A 21,450-nucleotide genomic window follows, 5' to 3' on the forward strand; every position below is an offset into this window, starting at 1 on the left:
TCCATCCAGAGGTATCTCAGAGAAAATGCCTGACAATCTACTACAAGCCCCTGGAAACCCTGTGGAGCCCAGTTCTGCTCTGACACACGTGCCATGAGTCAGAGATGACTTGATGGAACGGTTTTTTTTGGGGGGGGGGTAGTGGTGGAGGGGAGTTAAGAGTGAAAGGTCCACAGCATCTCTCACTGGGCCGCTACATTTATTGAACATGTACAATGTACATGAATTATTCGTAACCCTGCCTCCAGCCCCTCCTGTCTAATGCACTCTTGACACTGCTGTCAAGGCTTGTCTTACATACAAATCTGATGTCACTACCTGATTTCAGGCTTTTCAAAGGCTTCTAGTGCCTGTGGGAACCCATACTCCTTAGCACAGTCCCTAGGGCCCCCCACTCAGCTCTGCCCAGCTCTCCAGCTTCCTCTGCTGCTGTTCCCCATCACGTTTTATTCTCCAGCCAGAATGAACTGTTCGCAGGACTTCAAATTCACTCTACTGTTCTGTGACTCAGTGATTTCTGTACCAAATGCTGTCCCCTGACCCCTGGGAAAGCTCGCTCTTGTCCTTTAAAAGTTGAGATAGTCACTACTTCTCTGTGAAACTCTCCCTCACTTCCCAAAGCTAATTCCATACTCCTTTTTTCTCCTTTTGTTCATCAAACAGGCTTCTGTTATTGTGCTTGTCACATCATATTTAGTCATCCAGTCGTCTCCACACGACGTTGGGAGGTCAAGAGTACGGCTTATGCTTGGTATCCATCTATGGCCTTTCAGGGCTGCAGTGGACATTCACTGGCTAGTGACCCACTATCATTCCCCCTCTTCCCTCTTACCAGCACCCAGAATTGCCTCTGGGAATTCACCTTTACCCCACAGTGTAAAATCCATTCCACTTAGAAAGGGGTGGACCCCCACCCTCAGTGACTGGGTCTTGTAAGCAGGCCTTAGGCAAATGGTACAAAGCTCTGGACTTTTGCTACAATTCTGGATTCTATGCCTCCCTTTTCTTTTAGACAGAGGCTAGAAGCTGTTGCAACCATTTGCCACCATGAGGAACACTAATATACAGAAAATATTGCAATGAGAAGGAGAGCAGAGCTAACAGAATTATAGAAAAAGCACCCTGAACAGACCATACATGAAGCCTACTCTTCTATGGAGCCTATAGTCTGTGAGCCAATAAATCCCCTATAATATTAAGCCACACTAAACTGGGTTTTCTGATATAGCCAAAAGGATTCTGATTCAAAGGCCTAGGACACTGCCTGATACAATTAATACAATAACTATCTTGTTATACACTTAATAAATGTTTGCTGAATTAAACCCTGTGGCAGATGTGACCTGAACCTGGCTCTGAAACCTGCACGTGAATGAGTGTGGGGTCTCAGCCTAAGAACCTGTGGCTGCTCGGGCTCTCCCAGCACATCTTTCATTCCTGCTTCTGCTGGGTGCCTGGGCGGCAGACGACACGAGCAAACCTGGGCATGTGGAGACCAAACCTGGGTCCAGTCCAGGGCTCTTCACCTTTGACCAAAGTTCTGCCCCCAGGGCAGCCAGCTACATGGACTGTGAGTAAGTCATTGTGTTAGTTTGGTTTGTGTGTCAACTTGGCTGGGCCTGGTTGAGTGGCTGGGCAGCTGGTGGTAGTTAATCCCCATGAGGAGACTGGCAATCAGCTCCATGGTGGGATCTACCACAAGCAGCTGGGTAGCTGCCTTTGGGTATGTGGTCTGCTTCCTGTATATAAGGAGAAGCCTTGGGAATGGTCTCTAGCCTGTGGCACGCTTGGACCCTGCATGTAGCCGTGTCATTGCTCAGCAGCCTGCTATGCTCTGCCGACCTTGGGACTTACAATGGATTTAAGTTAATGGCCTGCCATGTGGTTTGGTAACATTGGGACTGTGCCTTTTTACTTGTCAGCCTTGGGGCTTCTCAGCCTCAGCAGCCAATACCTGCCTGAGTGAAGAAATGCCTCTAGCTCCAGTGGGCCAGGAGTAGGAGGCAGAGCTGGACCCCAAGGTTGAAGGGCTTTCACCCAGCCCCTAGAGCCTGGCACTTTGCACTTGAACTTAAAGCTTCCAAATTGTAAGAATAAACTCCTGTTTGTTAAGGCCATCCCATTTGTGGAATATTTCTTGTCAGAGCAGCACTAGGTAACCAGAACAGTCATATAACCATTGTGCAGTCTGGCTTTCTCATTTAAAAACAAAACAAATCTAAAAGCAAATATGTCCAAAGCCATAGCTGTCAGGTAGATTGTGACTCATAGCAACCTGACAGGACAGAGTAGAACTACCTGATAGGGTTTCCAAGGCTGTAAGTCTCTATGGAAGTAGACTGGCACATCTTTCTCCCACACAGTGGCTGGTAGATATGAACACTGACCTTTTGGTTCGCAGCTGAGTGCTTTAACCACTGTGACACTAGGGATCCTTCAAACCTGTCAAACCAGGCCCCAAACTTCTTCCTTCCTGTCTGCCTCATGGGGTAGCAGCCCAATATACATGACAGTGTTGGAAATTTCAAAGCCCTACAGAAACAGAATGAGCCGTGATATTCTGACACATGCACTTTTGATGATTTTCACTCATATGTGGGTTCACAAGGGTTGGGGGGCTCCCCAGCCCCACAATGTCCCTTCCCAGTCCAGGGTGCAAGGGAAGTCTCTCTGTCCCCCTCTCTGTTCTGGTCTACCTGCTTTTATGGAACAACCCAGGGTACCTCCCTGCTTTCTACCCTTCCTCCAGAAGGCTGGGCCTGGGCTCCTGAGCTGGCATGAGGAGGCCAGGCAGCCAGGGACAGGCTGAGATGTGTCACCTACTGCAGAGAATTCCACTGATTTAAAAGACCATTAGCATTCCTCCACTTCATTCACTTGAGGATTAACTTATACTTAAGTCTGGGCTTCAAGGCTAGTGACTAATTGCACTAGAGTTGATTTATCAAGTACACAGTATTTCTATTACAAAATTATTGATTAGACCTGATGTATTTTATCCTCCACAGGGTTGGTCCAAAAGCCCTTGGAAAATAAATGAAGCTGAGGTCAGTGGCAGCTCTGTACTTTATTACAGATTCACTGGGGTAACTGAGAACCACCACGCAGGGCTCTTTCTGGTGAAAGTCCTGGCTCTCCCAGAAATGACAAATTTAACAACAAACTGGAAAACAGGGTGTCCATGCCCAGAACACAAAGCAGTGGACTGAGAGATTGTGCTCATGGAAGATCTTCCAGGAAGTCTGGCTGGTTGCAGCAGCTGGTGCTAATGGGTCACAGCTTTGCTCGCCCTCTGGGCTACTGTGCTGACTTTAGTCCATGAACTACACATGTGCCTTAATCCCAGCTAGAGGGTGTCTGCATGGCTCTGCCCCCAGATGACTCAGGCATGGGGGTCGTAGTCCCAGAGGATGCTTGCTGCTGGCCTGAAAGAGGCTGGGGGTGGGATGCGATAGAGATGGCCGTGCTCCAGCCCTCCCCTTCTCTGGACAATGGATCCCACTGACAGAGGCCCAGGAGAGCCATCTACAAAGGCCAGCACACTGATCCATCTTCCTTTTGGAACAAATTTGACAACAGCCATTTTCAGGCCAGAAAGCAATGCATTGTGGGAAACAAGCATTCAGGGGTGAAAACTAGATTCTCAGGCCACTGAAAGCAAGAAGTGCGATCTGTCCTTATGATCCTTGGTGTCCAGTTACAAAGCAAACCCTTCACAAATGCTTGTTGAAAAGAACCATCTGGAAACCCTAAAGCTTATGCCACAACTCACCCAAACAGCTCCATGACCCCTCTAGCAGCTGGACACCAACTTTCACCCCCCACAACACAGTTGAGGCAGAGGCTGGCAATGTGGCTGTGGAAAATACCCCAAACATTTTGCTCCTGGCTTTTGCTAAATGATGTATCCTCTCCTCTGATTTGAATTTTACTTTTGCTCATTGCACCCAAGGGAACAGAGGTTCTTAGTAATTCATTATCCTAGCAGAGCCAGGCCCAGGATTTAGGCCAGTGGGAGGGGATTTCCTGTACTCTCTGCCTTCTGTCCCCCTCTCCCCATCCCAGCCCAGGGTCAACGTGCAGATTCAGCAGCCGGCAGCCTGACAGTTCTAGTACCCCACCCCGCTGACAGCCAAGCCAGAGGGAAGGCGCCTCCAGATGTCTATTCCTGGCCTGAGTGCCCTCATTCTACTGGGGTGGACTGAATTCTGCTGCGACTCAGTGCTTGTTCACTCCCATGGTGCTGTGGGCTTCTGCAGCACTGAAGCTGCTGCTCTCTGTTGAGCTACCATTTCATTCCATCACCACACACCCATTTGGGGCCTTGTGGACTTTGTGACCTTTTCTGGGCTCTGTCTCCCAGGAGCTCTGGTAGCATAGTGGCTAAAGCACTTGACTGCTAACCAGAAGGCTGGTGGTTCAAACCCACCAGCCACTCCTCCGAAGGAAGGTTGGGCAATCCTACTTTCGTAGTGATACTGCCTCGGAAACCCAAGGAGGGGTAGCTATGAGTCGGGGCCGACTCGATGGCACATAACAACAACAACAACAAGATACCCTAAAGGTACAGGTCACCTGTTTCCTCCAGCAGCTCCCAGGGCCTGCCACATTGAGTTGGAGAGCCACCAACCACCTGGCTACTTAAGAGAGCAGGTTAAGGAGGCAATGCCATCCCACCTGACACCAACTTTTAAGGATTAGGGACATCTCCCAAAGCTCTAAGTGGCCTCTGGCACTCGCTTATGGCTTATCGCCATGGATGTTGGGAAGACAGTCTGTCCAAAGACCAATGATTGAGCACACGTGCCTCTGAGTTGAAGACAGAGGCTGTAGCCCCACTCCTCTCCTGCCTAGGGAGCTTTCCTTTCTGGGGAGATAGAAGAAAGCTGTGGCCTCTGTGGATACTCCAGATGCCACCTCCTTCCCTCCCTCCATCCCTCTTCCCTAATAACCTCCAGGCTAGGAATGTCCCCATGCTCACCCCATCCCCTTGGAGAGCTCTTCTAAAAGTTCTAAAAGCTGCTCCTTTTCCTTCACCAACCATAGGAAGAAACACCAACATTCACTAGGACCAAATGCATCCCTGTCTGCAGACGGAGGACCTTAGGATCCCAGTCCCTTTCTCATACTCCCTTCCATCCCAAGGAGTAGCCCGTATAGACAGGGCTGCTGCCAGGACCTGTGAGCTGACAGAGGACTCAGGAGGAGAGGGGCTTGGAGGAGCCATGCTGCTAGGTCTTAAGAAATAAGGAAAGATCTGCTCTGTCCGAGAACCATATGAGGAAGACAAGAACAAGAAAGAAACTCTAAGATGCCTTCTAGCCCTGGTGCCATTCTCTTTCATGTTGGGCGTGATCCTCAGTTGGGAAGGCTAGAGCTGAGGGTGGTGACCCAGTTCTGGACTGGGGGAGCAGGGAGTGTGAGGGGAGGTGGTGGTGGCTGATGGCGAGAAGATGGATCAAAGCCCCTTGGCAACACAGAAAACATGGAGTCCCTTCTCTTCCTGGCCCCCCACCCTATCCTCCAGACAGCCATGCCGAGCTGTCGGAGCCTCTGTAATATCAACTCAACAATGCATGTTCTACAACTACAGCTACAGCTACTGGTACATCTACTACAGTGCATGCATTTAGTTCAGTCCCACAGATACATACAATCTAAGAACAGGCAGGGCAGGTGTGAAATGTTTTACTGGACAACAGGTGTTTTGGAGTTGGAACTAATAATAATAAAAAAAATTGAAAACGAAAGTGTACAAAAAAAGACATTTCTCGAGAGTTGGATATGAGTTTGTTTCTTGAACTGTTTCATCTGAACAAGCAAAAACATGCAAACCAGCTGGTACTAACAGGAAGCTGGACACTGAGAGAGGATTAATAGGTGTGGACAAACCTTCCCGCTGAGCGTGCTCAGAAGAATGTTTGAGAGGAGGTGTGCAGATCCTAGTGTAAGAGAGGCAGGAAAGTATGCCTCAGAGACACTCTCACCGCAGCCCCAACCAAGCAAGAGAAAAGACAACAGAAACATAACTGCTCACACTCACCGCCACCATCAGGGAGCTCATGTTACTAGACGGGAATAAAGCTGGCAAGTATAAAGTACAGTAAGGGGTCCTGGCTGGGGCCGGAGATGGGGCTGGGGCGCAAGGGGGCTCTGAAGCTCTGAGACTGCTATACCGACCCACCTGGACTGTCACCCAGAGCTCAGATAGCCTGCAAATCCAAACCACTTCCCTCACCTGGGGCGGGGAGGAGGCAGGAGGGGAAGCATCTGCCAAACTGGACTTAGGTTTGGGTGAGACGTGATGGGGCTACTGAAGCTGAATGAATACGATCAAAATGAATAAACTTCTAGACTGAGCACAAGAAAAGATGGCATTTCAAACTACCAGGTGAAGGTAAACAAAAAGTGACCACTGATAGTGAAGTTATCTAGGAGTCAGCAGGGACCTCCCCTGGTGGGTCATCTGAGTCCTGCTCACCTCATTGTGTGGGCGGATTAGGAAAAGGTGGGCAGGCTGGCCAGGAGGAGTTGGCAGAGGTGGGTGCAGAGTTCAAGGCCCCCCTGGACCCCCTACCCTGACACCAGAGCCCTGACACATACATGTTGCCAATATGTTGAGCAAAACTGACCCACCTGGGAAGCACACCCAGGAAGTAATAATGGAAGAAAAATAAAACAGGTGGAGCTAGAAAAAAGAAAGACGAGAAAAGGCCTTCCATGGGCTGCCAAACCCCTAAACCAAGCCTGAGAGCCCTAGGGGGCAGAGGCCATGCTGCATTTCTTAGGAATCACCTACTGGCTTTATCACGGTACCAAGCCCAAGGTAGGTATTTAGTAGACTGTCCTTGCACCATGCGTCTCCCTACGAAAGAATGCAACTGAGCACCTTCTGACTTCCAGTAGTGAGGCTGCTAGGGAGCGTCCTTGTACCTGGAGAGGAGCTGGGGTGGGTGGGGCAGGGTGGTGGGAGCTGGTAATGGTGGATCTGGGTAGCCAGCCCTCAGTGACCCTTCTTGGGCTGCAAAGGTGGCTGGGCTGATGCACAAATACAAACCCATCTGGGTGGCCCCTCTCACGTACATGCCAAAGAGTTCTTGTCATAGAAGAGCCACTACAACAGGTAAACACTTGGCCAGCCTGCCGGGCTCAGGAGTCCAGATTATTTTCTAGAGGGAGGGGATAGATCTGAGAGGCCAAAATGGGTTAAAAGAAAGAAAGGAAGAGAGGTCTTCCTTCCCTAACCTGTCACCCAGTCAAGGTCCAAAGGTAGGGAGCTGTCGGGGCTGAGGCACCCTGTCTGCACAAGGCACGTGTCTTCTGCCCTGCAGTGGTCCAACTGTGGTGGCCATAGTCCTGTCACAGCCCTGAGACTGATCCCGAGCCCCTGACCCCAGGCAGCACTTGAGGGGGCAGTGCCCTTTAAGTGCAGCACTCCTTCCTTCCTGAGCCTGCACCCTAGGGGTGGGCACTGGGAGCTGAGGATTCACCCCTTGCACTAACCCAGGCTGGTGTGGGCAGGTGGTCTGGGGAGCACTCCTGAATACAGTTCACTAACAGTGCAGCAATGAGTGGCTAAAATGGCCTGAGGGAGGCTTCATTCAGGATGGAAATGGGTACAAATAAAACATCACGGATCCTGAAATTAAAAATGTGTGGTTGATGGGTCTGACCTTTGGCAGTTAGGAGTTAGAATGGGGGGGGGGGGACTCCCACCTGTCTCTGGGGTCCAGGAGGGGGTGGGGGTAGCAGGAGGGGGCACAGGCGGTGGGGAAGCTATTCTCAGACTTGCAAAGAACCCCATGCTGTCCTTTAAACTTGCCATGAAGTCAAGGAGAACCAGGGGTAGGGAGAGAGGCAGGGTTAATTTTGGGTTAAAGTTTAGTTTCATAATCCAAGTTATAAAAAGAAAGAAACTGAACGGAGAAAACAACAACCAACAACACTCAACAAATCTCAAGATTTTTCTTTTTATCTCTCCCCCCAACCAGGCACAGGACCAAGGCTCATTGATAATGATTCCAAAAAAGCACTCAAGTTAAAAAACTAAACGGAAACAGGAAACATGAGGCAGTGGTGCCCCACCCCCACTCCTCCCCCAGGACTTGCAGGTACCAAGGGACACTGGCCAGAGGGCAGGTGGGCCTTGGGGAATCCGAGGAACACTAGAAGGGTATCCAGCTAGCTGGACCCTCCTGCCAGGCTGTGCCCCTCAGCTTTCTGGCAAACTGTCCCTCAGCAGCCCCCAGAGAATTCTCTGACCCCCTCCAAATAAACCCCAATGGCCGATCAGGGACGTGCATCCTTTGTAGCTCCAAGGCAGTGCCAGTTTGCATGGAACGGATTGTGACTGATGTTTTCTATGGGCCTCACTGGGCCAGTTTCTCATCACCGTGGGTTTGGGTTTTTGGCATTTGCCCTCTGGGCTTTTTATGCCCCACTTCCTGGCACCCTCACCACCAACTCCCCCCACCCCCCGGCTCATGACACTAAGCTCTTCCCTGGGTGCTCCAGTGCCCTGTCCTGGGGTGTGGGGGAGAGCTGCAAACCACCACTCAGTATCCGGAGGGGCAAGGCCAGGGTGGGAGAGGGAGCCCAGCCACAGCACATGCCCTGCTTGCCTAGGAAGGCAGAGGGCAACTGGAGAAAAAGGACAAAAGGCCCCCCTCAGGCCTGTGTCCTGGACAAATCCTGGCTCAGCCAGACCCCACAGTGCCCTCGAGAGGTTCCAGATCTCCTACAAGTTTGGTTGTGGAGATGGAAGGATGGGGGCAACTGCCTGGGAGAAAAAGCTTCAATGGCCTTGGCAGTGGGAGGCCAGGAGCTCTCTGGTCTCTGCTCAGAGAGTCCTAAAGTGCCACAGGGGCTTGGGGGACAGCAGCCCATTCACTGAGGTCAAGGATTTAGCCAGATCAATTCGCCCACCTGCCAGGTACAGGTGGGGCCCTGAGGGGGCTGGCTGCTCCAAGGCCCCAGGGCCTGTGGGATGGGCTCTGTCTGGGCTTCCCTCTCACAACCTTGAACCAGTCTGGCTGGTCCAAGGAAGGGGGCCTTGTGAACCGGGACAAGCCAAGGAGAGAAAGGACCCCAGGTACCCCAAAGCCGGTTGTCCGGTGAAGGGGAAGTCCTGAGTCAAGAGGAAATTAAGTTTTCTTTATTAAATGAGAGAACAGTCATCTGCCTTTGGTTTGCAGCCCCATGAATGTCCCTGCTAGGAGCTGCCCTAGTGCCCCGGGCTGTGGTGAGAGGAGTGCTGGACAGATGCAGCCACACAGATCCGACAGGGCTTTTACCTTCCCCTGCACACTGGGGCATGCCTGGGAGTCGCCTGGCCCGTACACCTTCCTACCTGATCCTCTCGCTGCTGCCACCGCCGCCGCCGCCACTGGTCCATAAGCTGCTGCTGGGAAGCCTGGCGGGAGAGAGAGGAGCTGGTCAAGGAGCCAACCTCCAAAGGACGAAGCCAGACCTGCCTCCCACCCTCCACACAAAAGACAAGAGTGGGAAGGGAGGTGCACAGTCAGCTTTGAGGAGGGACACAGATCAATGGCTCTTAGGCTTCTGGAAGGCACAGCATCCTTAGGTGTACTGGATTCTAGCACCCTGGTCACTCCTAGAAACTGGGTCTAGAAGGCACACAAAAGCAATTTAGGACTGCTGGGGGTTTGCTCTCAAGAACTGGACTCAGCTCCCTGCTGATCCTGTGCTGATGCACGAGGATGCCCCAGGGGTTGTCCACAGCTGGGCAAGTGTGGCTGGTTGCCTGCGCTCCTTGTGGGGTCCCGGATGAGTGATGGCGTGAACTTCAGGCAGGAAGTATGTGAGATGGCTTCATGGCCAGGACGGGTACTTTGCACAAGAGACGGCTCAGCTCTAGCTGTTATCCAAAGGCCCTGGAGGTTTGCTTGGCCATGTGAACTCCAGACTTTGTCAAAACTCCATGCCAGAACCGGAAGCCTAAGGGTGAAACATCTGGGGGGCCCTGGCTCAATGTGTGTACACGAAGCCAACTATTGAGAGTGTGCACGGGGCTGGGGGGGATTTACGTGGGGTGAGCCCTGTGGCTTTGTTCTCTCTCTCCTGAGGTATAATTATGGGGCTCTTCTGTCTAAGCCCCACAGCCCAGATGAAGCCAGCACTGGAGGGTCTCCTAGAGCTCTCTGGAGTCCTCCTTCATGAAGGTTGTGCAGTCTAAGAAATCAGCAGTCAGCAAGGCTGACCTAGCAATGGGAGGAAGTCAGGAGGACAAGGAGGTCCAAGGAGGCTGCAGAGTCCAGGTGGAGGAAGAGGTGGGTCACCCTCCCCCTAGGATTTTCTCAGCCATTAGCATGTGCACAAGGAGCTCTAGTGGGTCGGTGGTTAAAGCACTCAACTGTTAAGCAAAAAGTCAGTGGTTTGAACCTACCAACCACTTTGGAGAAAGTCTACTTCCGTACATTTACAGCCTTAGAAACCCTATGGGGCAGTTCTACTCTGTCCTATGGGGTCACTATGAGTCAGAATTGACTCGATGCAGTGGCTTTTGGTTTTTGGTACATGTGTACACACAGACACTTCCACTCACAGAGACAGAAAACCATCTTCTGCTGTCTGAGCAGATACTTGGAGGGCTGACCCCAAGACCTATTTTCAACGACTATTGTTTTAAATGATGTGCCTGAGCCAGCTGCAAAGTCAAGAAACAGCTCCCAACAGAGCTGCCCAACTTCAGCCATTGAGCCTTTCAAATAAAGAATTTCTACAGGACAAGAGGGAGGAGGACATGAAGTATTAAGGGCAAGATGCAGAGAGGAAAGAAAGGAGAGAGAGACAAAGAGGAGAAAGAGAGATCCCAGCCCCAAACAGAGCAAACTAGAAGCCCACTAAACTCTAAAACTATTGTCCTAGCTACACCAACTACTAGGGGAAAAGAAATTCAAAAGGGAACAAGGTACTCTAAAAAGGTCAGGCTAGCTACTTAAAAATGCCAATGAAGAGAGACATACTTGCATTTAAATATGGTAATAGGGCTGTTGAAGGGAAAAAAAAAAAAAAAGAGATCCAGGTGAAATCAATGTACTGGTTGTCCCTGGCTGTGGGACTTCATCTCCCCACTCCCTTGACGCCATCCCTTTCCCCCAGGGGGCAGCAGTGAGTCTTGAGGTAGACCAAAGGAAAGAACCCCCTTCCCCACCAAGTTTTTGCCCTATTTCTTCCAGGCAGGTTCTAGGTTTCTGAAGATGTGGGTACTGGCTGAACCAGCTGAAGAAAATAAGGAAGAAGTCCAGTTATTTCTCACTGTCCCAGCCCTCAGCATACCTGGTCTCCCCCCACCAGGCGCAAAGCTCAGGAGATATTTGAGGGAGGAGGAAGAGAGGTGGAGGAAAGAAGAAAGACCAACTTACAGGTTTCCTTGGAGGCACAAAAAGGTGGTGGTGATGAGGGAGAGGGTGACAGAACTGGGGGAGGGGAGTTTAGTCAATAAAAAGACTCGTTAACAAAAGGTCTGTTCTCTGGAGTTGAGTGCATTTTAGACAAAATGTCTGAAGAGAAAGGGGAAGAAAAAAAAAGAAAAACTTATCCAAGAAAAGAAATCCATTATCCTTAATGTCAGATAAGGGCTTCTGCTGGAGACTGGGCATCCGACACTGCCAAGGGCTGGACTTTAATCTCAACATCTCAACACAGGGTAAGCCAGAGTGACAGGTATGAGGGGTGGGGGCCAGGAGGACAAGAACCACCCATCTGCCCCTTACAAAGGGAACCCGGCCACCAGCCCTCCCAGGAGAGGCTCTCCCATTCTGCATCACTGTGCTCCTTCCTCTGACACATCAGGACCACTGCCCCCAAATGACCCACCTAGCCTCTTCCCAGGGGTCTCCACAGCATTTGGGATCTGGAGGGAGGGGACAGTGCCTTATCACCCTACCTCCTGACCCAGAGATCCTTGATCCTGGCCCTGATCTCCTCCTAGCCACTCCCATGGCCCCCTTCTATCCTGCTAGGCCTTCTACCCTCAGTGGTCACCCCAAGTATGTTCTTCTTGTGATCTGGTAGCTAGGCCCTGAGGTTTGAGTTCCAAGGCCAGGCCTTCTTGGTGGCTGGGTTTATGAGATGGGCAAGCATGGATCCAGGAAAGGGGGTGTGGGTAGGGTTGTCCTAAATAGAGGTTGTCGGAGGCCAAAGAATTCTGGCTTTGGCTTAAAGCTGTCCTATCTCCAGACAGACCCTTGGCTAGGATAGGTCAGGAGACCCAGCACTTGGAGCCTGGTGGAGATCACCCCTCCCAGGGCTGCCCTAGAAGGACTAGGATGGGTGGAGAGGAGAAGCTTGCACATTCACCTTGTGATCCTGCCTTCAGCATTTATCCCCAGACTTGGAGGAGGCTGGGGGCCCCTGTGGCAGGCTTCCTAGCATCTGGGTTACATCCCTGGGAACCTTCTTTCATTTTGTTTTGAAGGGAGAGGGGATCTGGGTTGGCAAGGTGAGAAAGCAACTGCCCTGGCAAGAGGTGTGAGGGGGACAGCAGGGAATTAGGCAGAAGGCTTGGCAGAGCTGTTCGTTGGGGCTGAGGCCCAAATGCTTGGTCCATAAGCACCTGCTGCTGCTCTAGCACCCTCTGCCTGAAGTGGGAGATGACCATCCACCCTCCGCTGCCAGGAAAGTGGAGGGAGGGCTCTGGCCAACACTCAGAGGAGGTAACCAGGTTCCTTCCTGGGAGGTGGGTGAGCACACAGACTCTGGAGCCTGTCTGGGTTCAAATCCTGCCTTAGCCACTTAGTAGCTGTGTGACTCTGAGCAAACTGCTTCACCTCTCCGTGCCTCAATGTCCACATCTGTAAGCGATGACATATTAATGCTAGATGAATATATGCAAAGTGCTTAGATGAATGCCTAGCAGTGAGAAAGTGTCCATGTGTTAGCTGTCATTATGCGGAAGCCTACTGGGCCTCAGCCTTGCCTTCAGGACAGGACTCTCTCTGTGCAGGGGTGGCCTGCTTTCTCCACAGTGGCCACATGCTCAGACAGCTATAAGCACACAGGTGGCCTGAATTCCTTATTGATAACAGTGATCTCATAAGCCTTCATAATGCTATGACTCCATCACGTCCATTTCCAAACCAAACCCAAACCCACTGCCTTTGAGTCAATTCCAGCCCACAGCAACCCTATGGGGAGAGCAGAACTTCCCCATAGGGTTTCCAAGGCTGTATTATCTTTATGGAAGCAGACTGCCACATCTTTCTCTCATGGAGTGGCTGGTGAGTTTGAACTGCTGACTTTTTGGTTAACAGGTGAATGCTTTAACCACAGTGCCACCAGAGCTCCTTTAACATCCATTTGGTGATGTTAAATTGACATAGCTCATAATTAGAATATGCACTCTGTTCTACTTTAACAACGATTGGCTCAGGTAAGCTGGCATAGCCTAGTGGCCTCCCACCTCTAGATGTTAGTAGTAAATGTGGCAGAAAGGAGACAACAAAGTTTGTTGATAAACTTTTAGAGGGCTCAATAGCTATTGGTTGGATATTAAGAACTTGGCTATTAGAAAGGTAGTGTGCTCTCCTGTTAGGGAATCTTACATTTAAAGAGGGCAGCTGGGTACAAAAGAATGAAGCATTAATGGTGGAATTCTAGGCTTGGGCAGGTGCCACACCATTGTTCAGTGGTGGTCAGGCCCAGAGCTCTGTTCCCCATTGTCTGAGGCTCCTCTGCCCTTTGAGTGGGATAACAGAAGGATCACAGGACTTGGCATCAAAGCCTGGTTCAGCCCTGGCCAACCCCTGCCTCGCTGTGTGACCTAGGCATGGCCCTTTACTTCTCTGGGCCCTGAGTTACTCCTCTCTACTGTGAGACTAGGCCAGATGATTGCCAAGGTCCCTTTGCTTCTGGTCCTGCGTGGGCCTGTGTCCTTGGTGAAAGAGGATGAGAAATCTAAGTCGCTCTGTGACAGGAATAGCACTGCTTCTGGAGTCAGTGCTAATACAAATACAGGGATAGTGATTTGACCAAATGAAAGCTGTTACCATCCCACTTCCAGTGAAGGAGACATGTTTCTCAACTTTCTGGAGCTGTGACATCCTATTGCTAATGAGGAGTTAATGGTGCTTCTGTTTTGCTGAGAAGCAGGTCAGTGGTTCAAACCCACCAGCTGCTCTGTGGGTGATGGGGCAATCTACTTCCATAAAGATTTATAGTCTCAGAAACCCAATGGGGGTGCTATGAGTTGGAACTGACTTGATGGCAGTGAGTTTTTTTTTCTTTTTTTTTGTATATGACACTATACCTTGTTTTTATTGCTTTGGTGGCACTTACCAGTTTCTGCCTCATTGAGGCACACTTATTTGTATGTACTCATCTTATTTCTCTTCCTGAGTGACACATTTTTCTAGGGCAGGGACTGAGTCACATGTCCCCTTACTTGTAGCCCTGCAGGACATTTTCCATAAGCATCAGTTGATGGTGGTCAGGATGCCCTGGTGCAGTGGTGAGAGCCAGGGCTGGGAGTCTCTGCTCTGGGTGAACTTAGCTCAGAGATGTGCCTAGAGGTCTAGCAGCCTCTCCATTCCCAAGATCTTCCACCCTAAGGATGGCAAACTCAAATGCCCATAGCAGCTGGGCTGGGAGCAGAAATAATCCAGCAGAATGTGCCAGAGCTATTGGCAGTGCGCTGCTCCGGGTCTAACACACTGCTTCTCAACCCTGGCTGCTCATTGGAGTCACCTGGATGGCTTTAAAAAATGCTGATGTCTAGACCCCACCCCCAAACATTCTGATTTATTTGGTCTGGGATGCAGCCTGTGTAACTCAAACAAACAAACTCACTGCCGTAGGATCAGGAACTTCAAAAGCTTCCCGAGTGATCTCAATGTGCAGCCAGGCTTGAGGACCTTGGGTTTAAAACTCATTCACTGCCACTGAGCTGATTCCAGTTCATAGCAACCCCATTGGGTTTCCAAGGCTGTAAATCTTTACAGAAGTAGATTGCCTCATCTTCCTCCCATGAAGCAGCTGGGGGGTTTGAACCTCTGACCTGGTGAGCAGCCAAATGCCTTACCCACTACACCACCAGAATTCCCTTTATTATACAAATATGATCAAAAGTAACATTTTGAAGGTGAATGAAGCTGAAATTCACTTCTGGAAATGTCACCAGATATGTATGGGTGTACCATGCCAGAACTTAAACATCATTTCATCATTTCCTCATGCTACATGTGTGTGCATGGGACTTATATGGGTGCACTATTTGCAAAAAAATATGGCACTCATCCATATGAAGAACGAGGACTAGGGTTACTTGGCCTCCTGGAAGGCTGAAGTCTCAAAGAACTCACAATCCCACAGTAGAGTAGCTGGTGTGTTTAAACTGCTGACCTCCTGGTTCGTAGCCACATGCCTTATCTACCACTAGGCCACCAGAGCTCCTTTGGTTTAAAGAGATTCATATTTTAAAGAAGTTAATTTGCAGTACCTATCTGCACACTCCTCAGAAGGAAGATGGGGCAATCTACTTCCGTAGTGATACTGCCTCGGAAACCCAAGGAGGGGTCGCTATAAGTCGGGTCCAACTCCACGGCACATAACAACAACAACAACAACAACAACAATCTGCACACTGTAATTACACCAAGTCAAGGAAGGTAAGGTCCTCTTGAAAATCAGTTGGTGAATCTTTGAGATCCACTGCAATGTTTCTACCATTCAGAGCTGAGGTTTTCAGCATACCCCTGCCCTGGCCCCACTCCTGACCATTTGGATCAGGTGGGACCCAGGTCTCTGCAGCTTCAAAAAACAAACAAAGGAATCGGTGGCCCTGGAGTCAATTCTGACTCATGGTGACTCCATGTCTGGTGGCATAGTGGATAAGGCAATTGGCTGCTAATCAAAAGGTCAGCGGTTCAAACTCACCAGCTGCTCTGCAGAAGGAAGAAGATGGGATGATCTACTTCCGTAAAGATTTCCAGCTTCTGAAACCCAAAGGGGTTGCTATGAGTCGGAATTGACTCGATGGCAGTGAGTTAGGTTTTTGGTTTTGGTGCTCCATAGGGTATTTGATGGCTGTGACCATTTGGAAGTAAATCGTTCAGCTTTTCTTCTGAGATGCCTCTGGGTGGAATCAAACCGCCAACCTTTCAGTTAATAGTCAAGTGCTTAATCATTGGTGCAACCCAGGGATTCTGATGTGCAGTGTGGGCAGAGAATGCCTGATTTATAGGAATCTCTGGGGGTCTTCTCTGTTTGTAGTAAGCATTGGTAACTGCCCCCTGCCCGCCTGCTGTGAAGAATCAGGCCAGGAAATCTTTTGCCCCTTGTCCTTCCCAGTTACTCCCCGGGGAGTGGTCCTGGCTCAGTCACTACCTATTTCTGTGACCTTGGATGAGTCAGAGGCCCTTCTGTGCCTCTCACAAAAAGAGATGAGAGGATTCTGAGGTTCGTTATGGCCCCGCCAGGCTGTGATTTGGAGGGAATCTCTGTAATGTGCATTCCCAGACCCAAGTGGCCCATTAGCAAAGACAATTTTCCCCACATTGTGCCTGCTTCAAGCACTCTCTGTCCCTCCCCAGCGCGCCCTGTGTCTCCCCCACCAGCAATTTCTATAGCTGTTTCAAACACTCTTGGCTAAACGCAATGTTGCTTTGCTGAATCCAAACACTACAAAATAGACAGCCAAAAAAAGAAGAAATTGTCACCCAGAATGTAGGAAACACGTCCTAAAAGAGTTTGGAAACGTTGCTATCTGTTATTCCGGCTGGCCCAGGACCATCCACACCTCCGGGGCAGGCCTGCCTGGTGAGAGGGGGCTGGCTCTTTAAGGGAAATCTATAGCTTTGACTTCTGTGTAGAAGAAAGAGAGGGGGAGGCTGCAATGGGATGAGGGTGGAAAAAGTTGGATGGCACATTTTGGGAATGGTTCTGATGAGAAAGTTTTCATTGCCAGTGAGTTGATTCTGACTCATACTGACTCTATAGGACAGAGTAGAACTGTTCCCATAGCATTTTCAAGGTTGTGAATCTTAATGGAAGCAGACTGCCACATCTTTCTCCCACAGAGCTGTTGGTGGGTTCAAATCACTAACCTCCAGAGGACCTAAAGAGGAAAAAAACTTGATAGCCAGGTAACGCATTTACATGACCAAATTAAAATTTTGCTTTGAAGGAAGAGTTCCTGGTATTCAAAAACCTTTTTAAGGAGCAAGCCTGACATCCCCTGAGGATTGATTCCAGCAGTGATATAGCCATGAGCCCTCTGGACCGAGGAGAGGCTGGAGCTACTGCTGGGAGGAGGAAGGACTGAAGAAGTATATGGGCCAGCAACTCCTAAGGTGCAGCTGCCTAGGAAAATGACAGTCATTTGGAACCCGGCAAATATTCCTTCTAAGCAGAAGGCAGAGGGAGCCACATGCAAAAGCCAGGCCTGTCTGCCAGGAGCAGGCAGGGGTGGCATCTTCCAGGCCTGGTCTCTGGATCCTCCCAGTTGCTTAAGGGAGGAAAGAGGCATGGGGGTCAAGTGTCTCAAGGGTGCTATCCCCTACAGCAGAGAAACGGCACCCAAACTGTCCAGGGCAATTTTCGATGCCATTTGCTGTGTAGCTTATTTTTTCAGAAATATGTATCTCTTGAAAGAAGGGCTGCTTATGCACAGGGAGAGAGCTCAGGGGGCAGGAGTATATGGAGGGATGGATACTGGGAAGAGGTAACTATGGGGAAGAAGTGGGAGGGGAGCTGTTGCATTGAGGTAAACTGTGGTCCATGACATGAGACAAAGTATATGTGAACTGTTGTATGGAAAGTGAATTTGCTCTGTAAATCTTCACCCAAATCACAATAATAATAATAAAAAGAAATATGTATCTCTTTAGACATTTTGATGGGGATAAAGGGATAGTGTGTTACACCATCCAACCTTTGTGAGGTTTTATAAAGTTTTGTTGCAGAGAGCCTCAGTTTGGATGAAAGGGTTTGTGGACGCATGAAAACAGAAGTCAAGCAGCACCTTTGGAAACAAGAAGATCCCCAGAAGAGGCAAATACAGACCCTGAGTGGGGGCCAGGAATGAAAGGTGTGCATTTGCTGCAGGTCCTTCTGACTACAAGGTGCTCTGAGAACCAAGCACAGCACTGGCTGCCACCAAGTCTCCAAAGACCAAGGGAGAGTGAGGCTTGATTCCCTTCCACCCTGAAGCACTTGGCAGCTTCTGATCCACTCCTAAAAGAGTGATGCTCCAGCATGGGAGTGGGCCGTGGGGTCAACCCAGCCTGTCTCCCCAGCTTAGAACATGGGGCCACTGGCTGTGCAAGGAGTGCCTTCTCAGTGGCTCCCTTCATCCCCCCGCAGCCTCTCCAGGCCCACAGTGGGCATTCCATAGGCATTCCTCCTGCCTCCCCTCTCCTATTGGGTGCTGTTCCTAACCCAGGCTATGCACTGAAATCCTGAGAGAATCGGTCTAGGGTGTAGTCTGGACACTGGGAACTTTAAAAGCTCCACAGGGATGATTGAGACTGGAGGCGTCCCTGAGATTCCTATCCTGAGACACTCTTCAAACCCTGAACTGCACCTTGTAGCTAAATAACAGACCGGCTCACAAAATGATAAGTATCACCCTTAAGTAGAGTGTTTCTTTAAAAAATCACCTATATGAGACCAAAGGGTCAATAATTACTTTGAAACAAAGATGAGAATGTAAGGGAGCATGGGAACCAGATTAATGGAAACAACAATCAGAAGGGAAATAATGAACGTTCATCCATGGTGAGAAATGTAACCAAGGTCACTGAACAATATGTGTAGAGACTGTTGAATGGCAAACTAAACTGCTGTGTAAACTTTCACGGAAAACAGTAAAACAGTATTTAAAAGAGACAAAGCTTCCCAGGGGATTCTCACGTGCAGGCAGATCCGAGAAGGCTGCATTAGGCACCGTTGCTCAGGTCCGGGGATGCTTCTGGGAAGCAGGTAGCAGAAGTCCTATCTGGGGACCTCGGCCCAGCATCCTTTGTCCAGGGTCCTTTCTACCAATCCTTCTCAACATCCAGTACCTTCATTCACCCAGAACTTCTGCAGGGAACTGCATTTGAGCTCTCAACTTGAGACCCCTTGCCTTCTCAATATTTACTGATCACCTACTACGTGCCAAAGACTGTCCTAAGCACCGGAACCATAGCGGTGACCAAAGCACACAATCCCTGCTCTCACTGAGCTGACATTCACTGGCCCATCATGGCCCCCTAGGTGGGACTGGGGTTCCAGGAATCAGGCTGCACATAAACCAACTCCCTGTAAGGACAGAAAAATAGGCTAAAGCTAAGTTGGATCTTGGGTTAATGGGGGCTATGGCTCATTCTTCCAGGGTGAAAATGGGGGTATCATTCCTTAGATTCCTTTAGCGTGGAGTCCCTGCCTGTGTCTGCTTCAGAGTTTTCTCGTAGCTGAGTTCAAAGGACCTGGACTTGCTTGAAGATGGACAATCAGAGGATTTATCCCTGAGGATGGGGGAGGGTAGGGGTGGTCATTCCAACTCTCTGCTACAAGTTCAAGGACATAAGTGCAAAGGGGATGCAGTTATTTCCAAGACCATGATCTCATCTAGCTCCCTGACAGTAGCACCACTTTGATTCCATCCAACTGAATTAAAATCAGTTAGGGGGAAAAAAAAAAAAAAAATCACTGAAATTGGCACTGGGACACAGATGACCAAAACATAGATCTTTAGCCCTTTTAGTGACAACTCACCAGGATAGGAGCAGGGGACAAATCTCTGCCTTTCAGGGCCCTAGAGAGTTCCACTTTTCATCCTTGGCCCAACCATCCTAGGTGGTAATGGCTGGGCTGGCCAGGAGACCCACATCAGCAGTGAATGACACATTGCAAGGGTTTTGGCACCAGCCCCTGGCCCAAGGAGGACACTGTGCTCAGCATCACTTTCTCTCCAGCAAATTCAAGGGAAAGAATGGCCACATGGCGTTCATTCCAAATCTAGCCCTCACTGCCCTATGCCAGTAGCTTGTGACTCCTGGACAGATGAGGGACACTCATTATACACAGAACCAATACCTGCCTGCCTCTCTGAGACAAAGACCTTCAAAACTAAGCAAGTCCAGACCATGGTTTCTAGGGCGATGCCAGCAAGCTACTTTGAGAGTTTCTCCTTCCACACCCCTACCTTCTCATAAACACGACAGTGATTTCTGTCTTTGAGAAAACTCTCCCACCTCCCACCAATGGGGATCAGGGCAAACCACACTGATCTCACCTTCTGGTCCTTCTAGATTTCACCATCCAAATGATTTTTCACACTTCTCCCACAGTTTCAGATGTCCAACTGCCAGAGAAAGAGTCAAAATTCGGCTTCCTCCCAACCGAGTCTCTTGCTAAGCCATTCAAACCCTAAACTCTCTTGGGGCCTCCACACGTGCCTGCCTTTCCCGCAGCCTCATTCTATAAGGGCCTTCTCAGTGGATCCACCACAGTGCAATTCCTCACACCAATTCTATGGTGCCTCCCAGCCAGGGACCAGGAAACACTCAAGCCTTGAGCACCACGAGGCTTTGTGCTCACAGAGTCCAGGTTCCTGCCTTGGCTCCGACACTAGCTCAGGGGCAAATGAACCTCTGTGAATCTCAAATTTTCTCCTTTAAGAAATGGGGGCAACTCTCCCCTTTTTGTCTGCTGTGTTGAATGTTGAATAACCAACCACTGCTATCCTGGGCACTGACCCTTGTATTGGAGGATCATGGAATCGAGGAGTCTTGGGGGAGAGTCTAGGATGTGAGGGAGGCACTCGGGAGGCTCAGGACAGCAATTATTTACCAACCACCACAGAAAAGGTTAAGATTTATAATAGCCACTGGATCACAATCACTGCATGCTAGCCCTAGTAGATAGGGTAGATCAGAGAACAGCCTTCTCTGTGCCTTAGTTCTTTCACTGATAAAACAAAACAGCTTGATGCTGAGAAAAATAACCCTCACATGGGCCATAATAATAGCAACTACTATTTGACCACGTCCCCTGGCCAAGAAGCGTCCATGCACTGTCTCAATGACCCTTCCTTCGTTACAATGCTACAAGACTTTGTATATGTGTGTGTGTGTGTGTGTGTGTGTGTGTGTGTGTATATATATATATAAATAAGCCCATTGGCTTTGAGTCAAGTCTGACTCACAGTGATCCTGTAGGACAGAGTAGAACTGCCCCATAGTGTTTCCAAGGCTGTAATCTTTATGGAAGCAGCCTGCCACATCTTGCTCAAGCAGAACGGCTGGTGGGTTCAAACTGCTGATCTTCTGGTCAACAGCCAAGTGTTTTAACTACTGTACCACTAGGGCTCCTGAGGAAGACATGACCAGCCCATTTAACAGATGAGGAAGTCAAGGCCCAGAAATGTTTCAGTATATGATGGTGGTTTTAAGGCATGAAGGCCCAGAAATGTTTCAGTATATGATGGTGGTTTTAAGGCATGAAGGC

General features: G+C 49.8%; 1 protein-coding gene across 1 annotated transcript in view; it reads right to left on the reverse strand.

Annotated features, from left to right (window-relative positions):
* MSI2 (musashi RNA binding protein 2) overlaps positions 1–21,450 on the reverse strand; it is a 534,424-nt gene that overhangs the window by 20,689 nt on the left and 492,285 nt on the right. Inside the window, exon 11 of the mRNA XM_042782154.1 lies at positions 9,350–9,412. Coding sequence (XP_042638088.1) covers positions 9,350–9,412 — 63 coding nt within the window. The remainder of the gene's footprint in view (positions 1–9,349; positions 9,413–21,450) is intronic.

The sequence above is a fragment of the Orycteropus afer genome, unplaced genomic scaffold, assembly GCF_000298275.1.
Source record: "Orycteropus afer afer isolate SDZICR_OR568_19922 unplaced genomic scaffold, OryAfe1.0 scaffold00249, whole genome shotgun sequence".
Lineage (NCBI taxonomy): Eukaryota > Metazoa > Chordata > Mammalia > Tubulidentata > Orycteropodidae > Orycteropus > Orycteropus afer.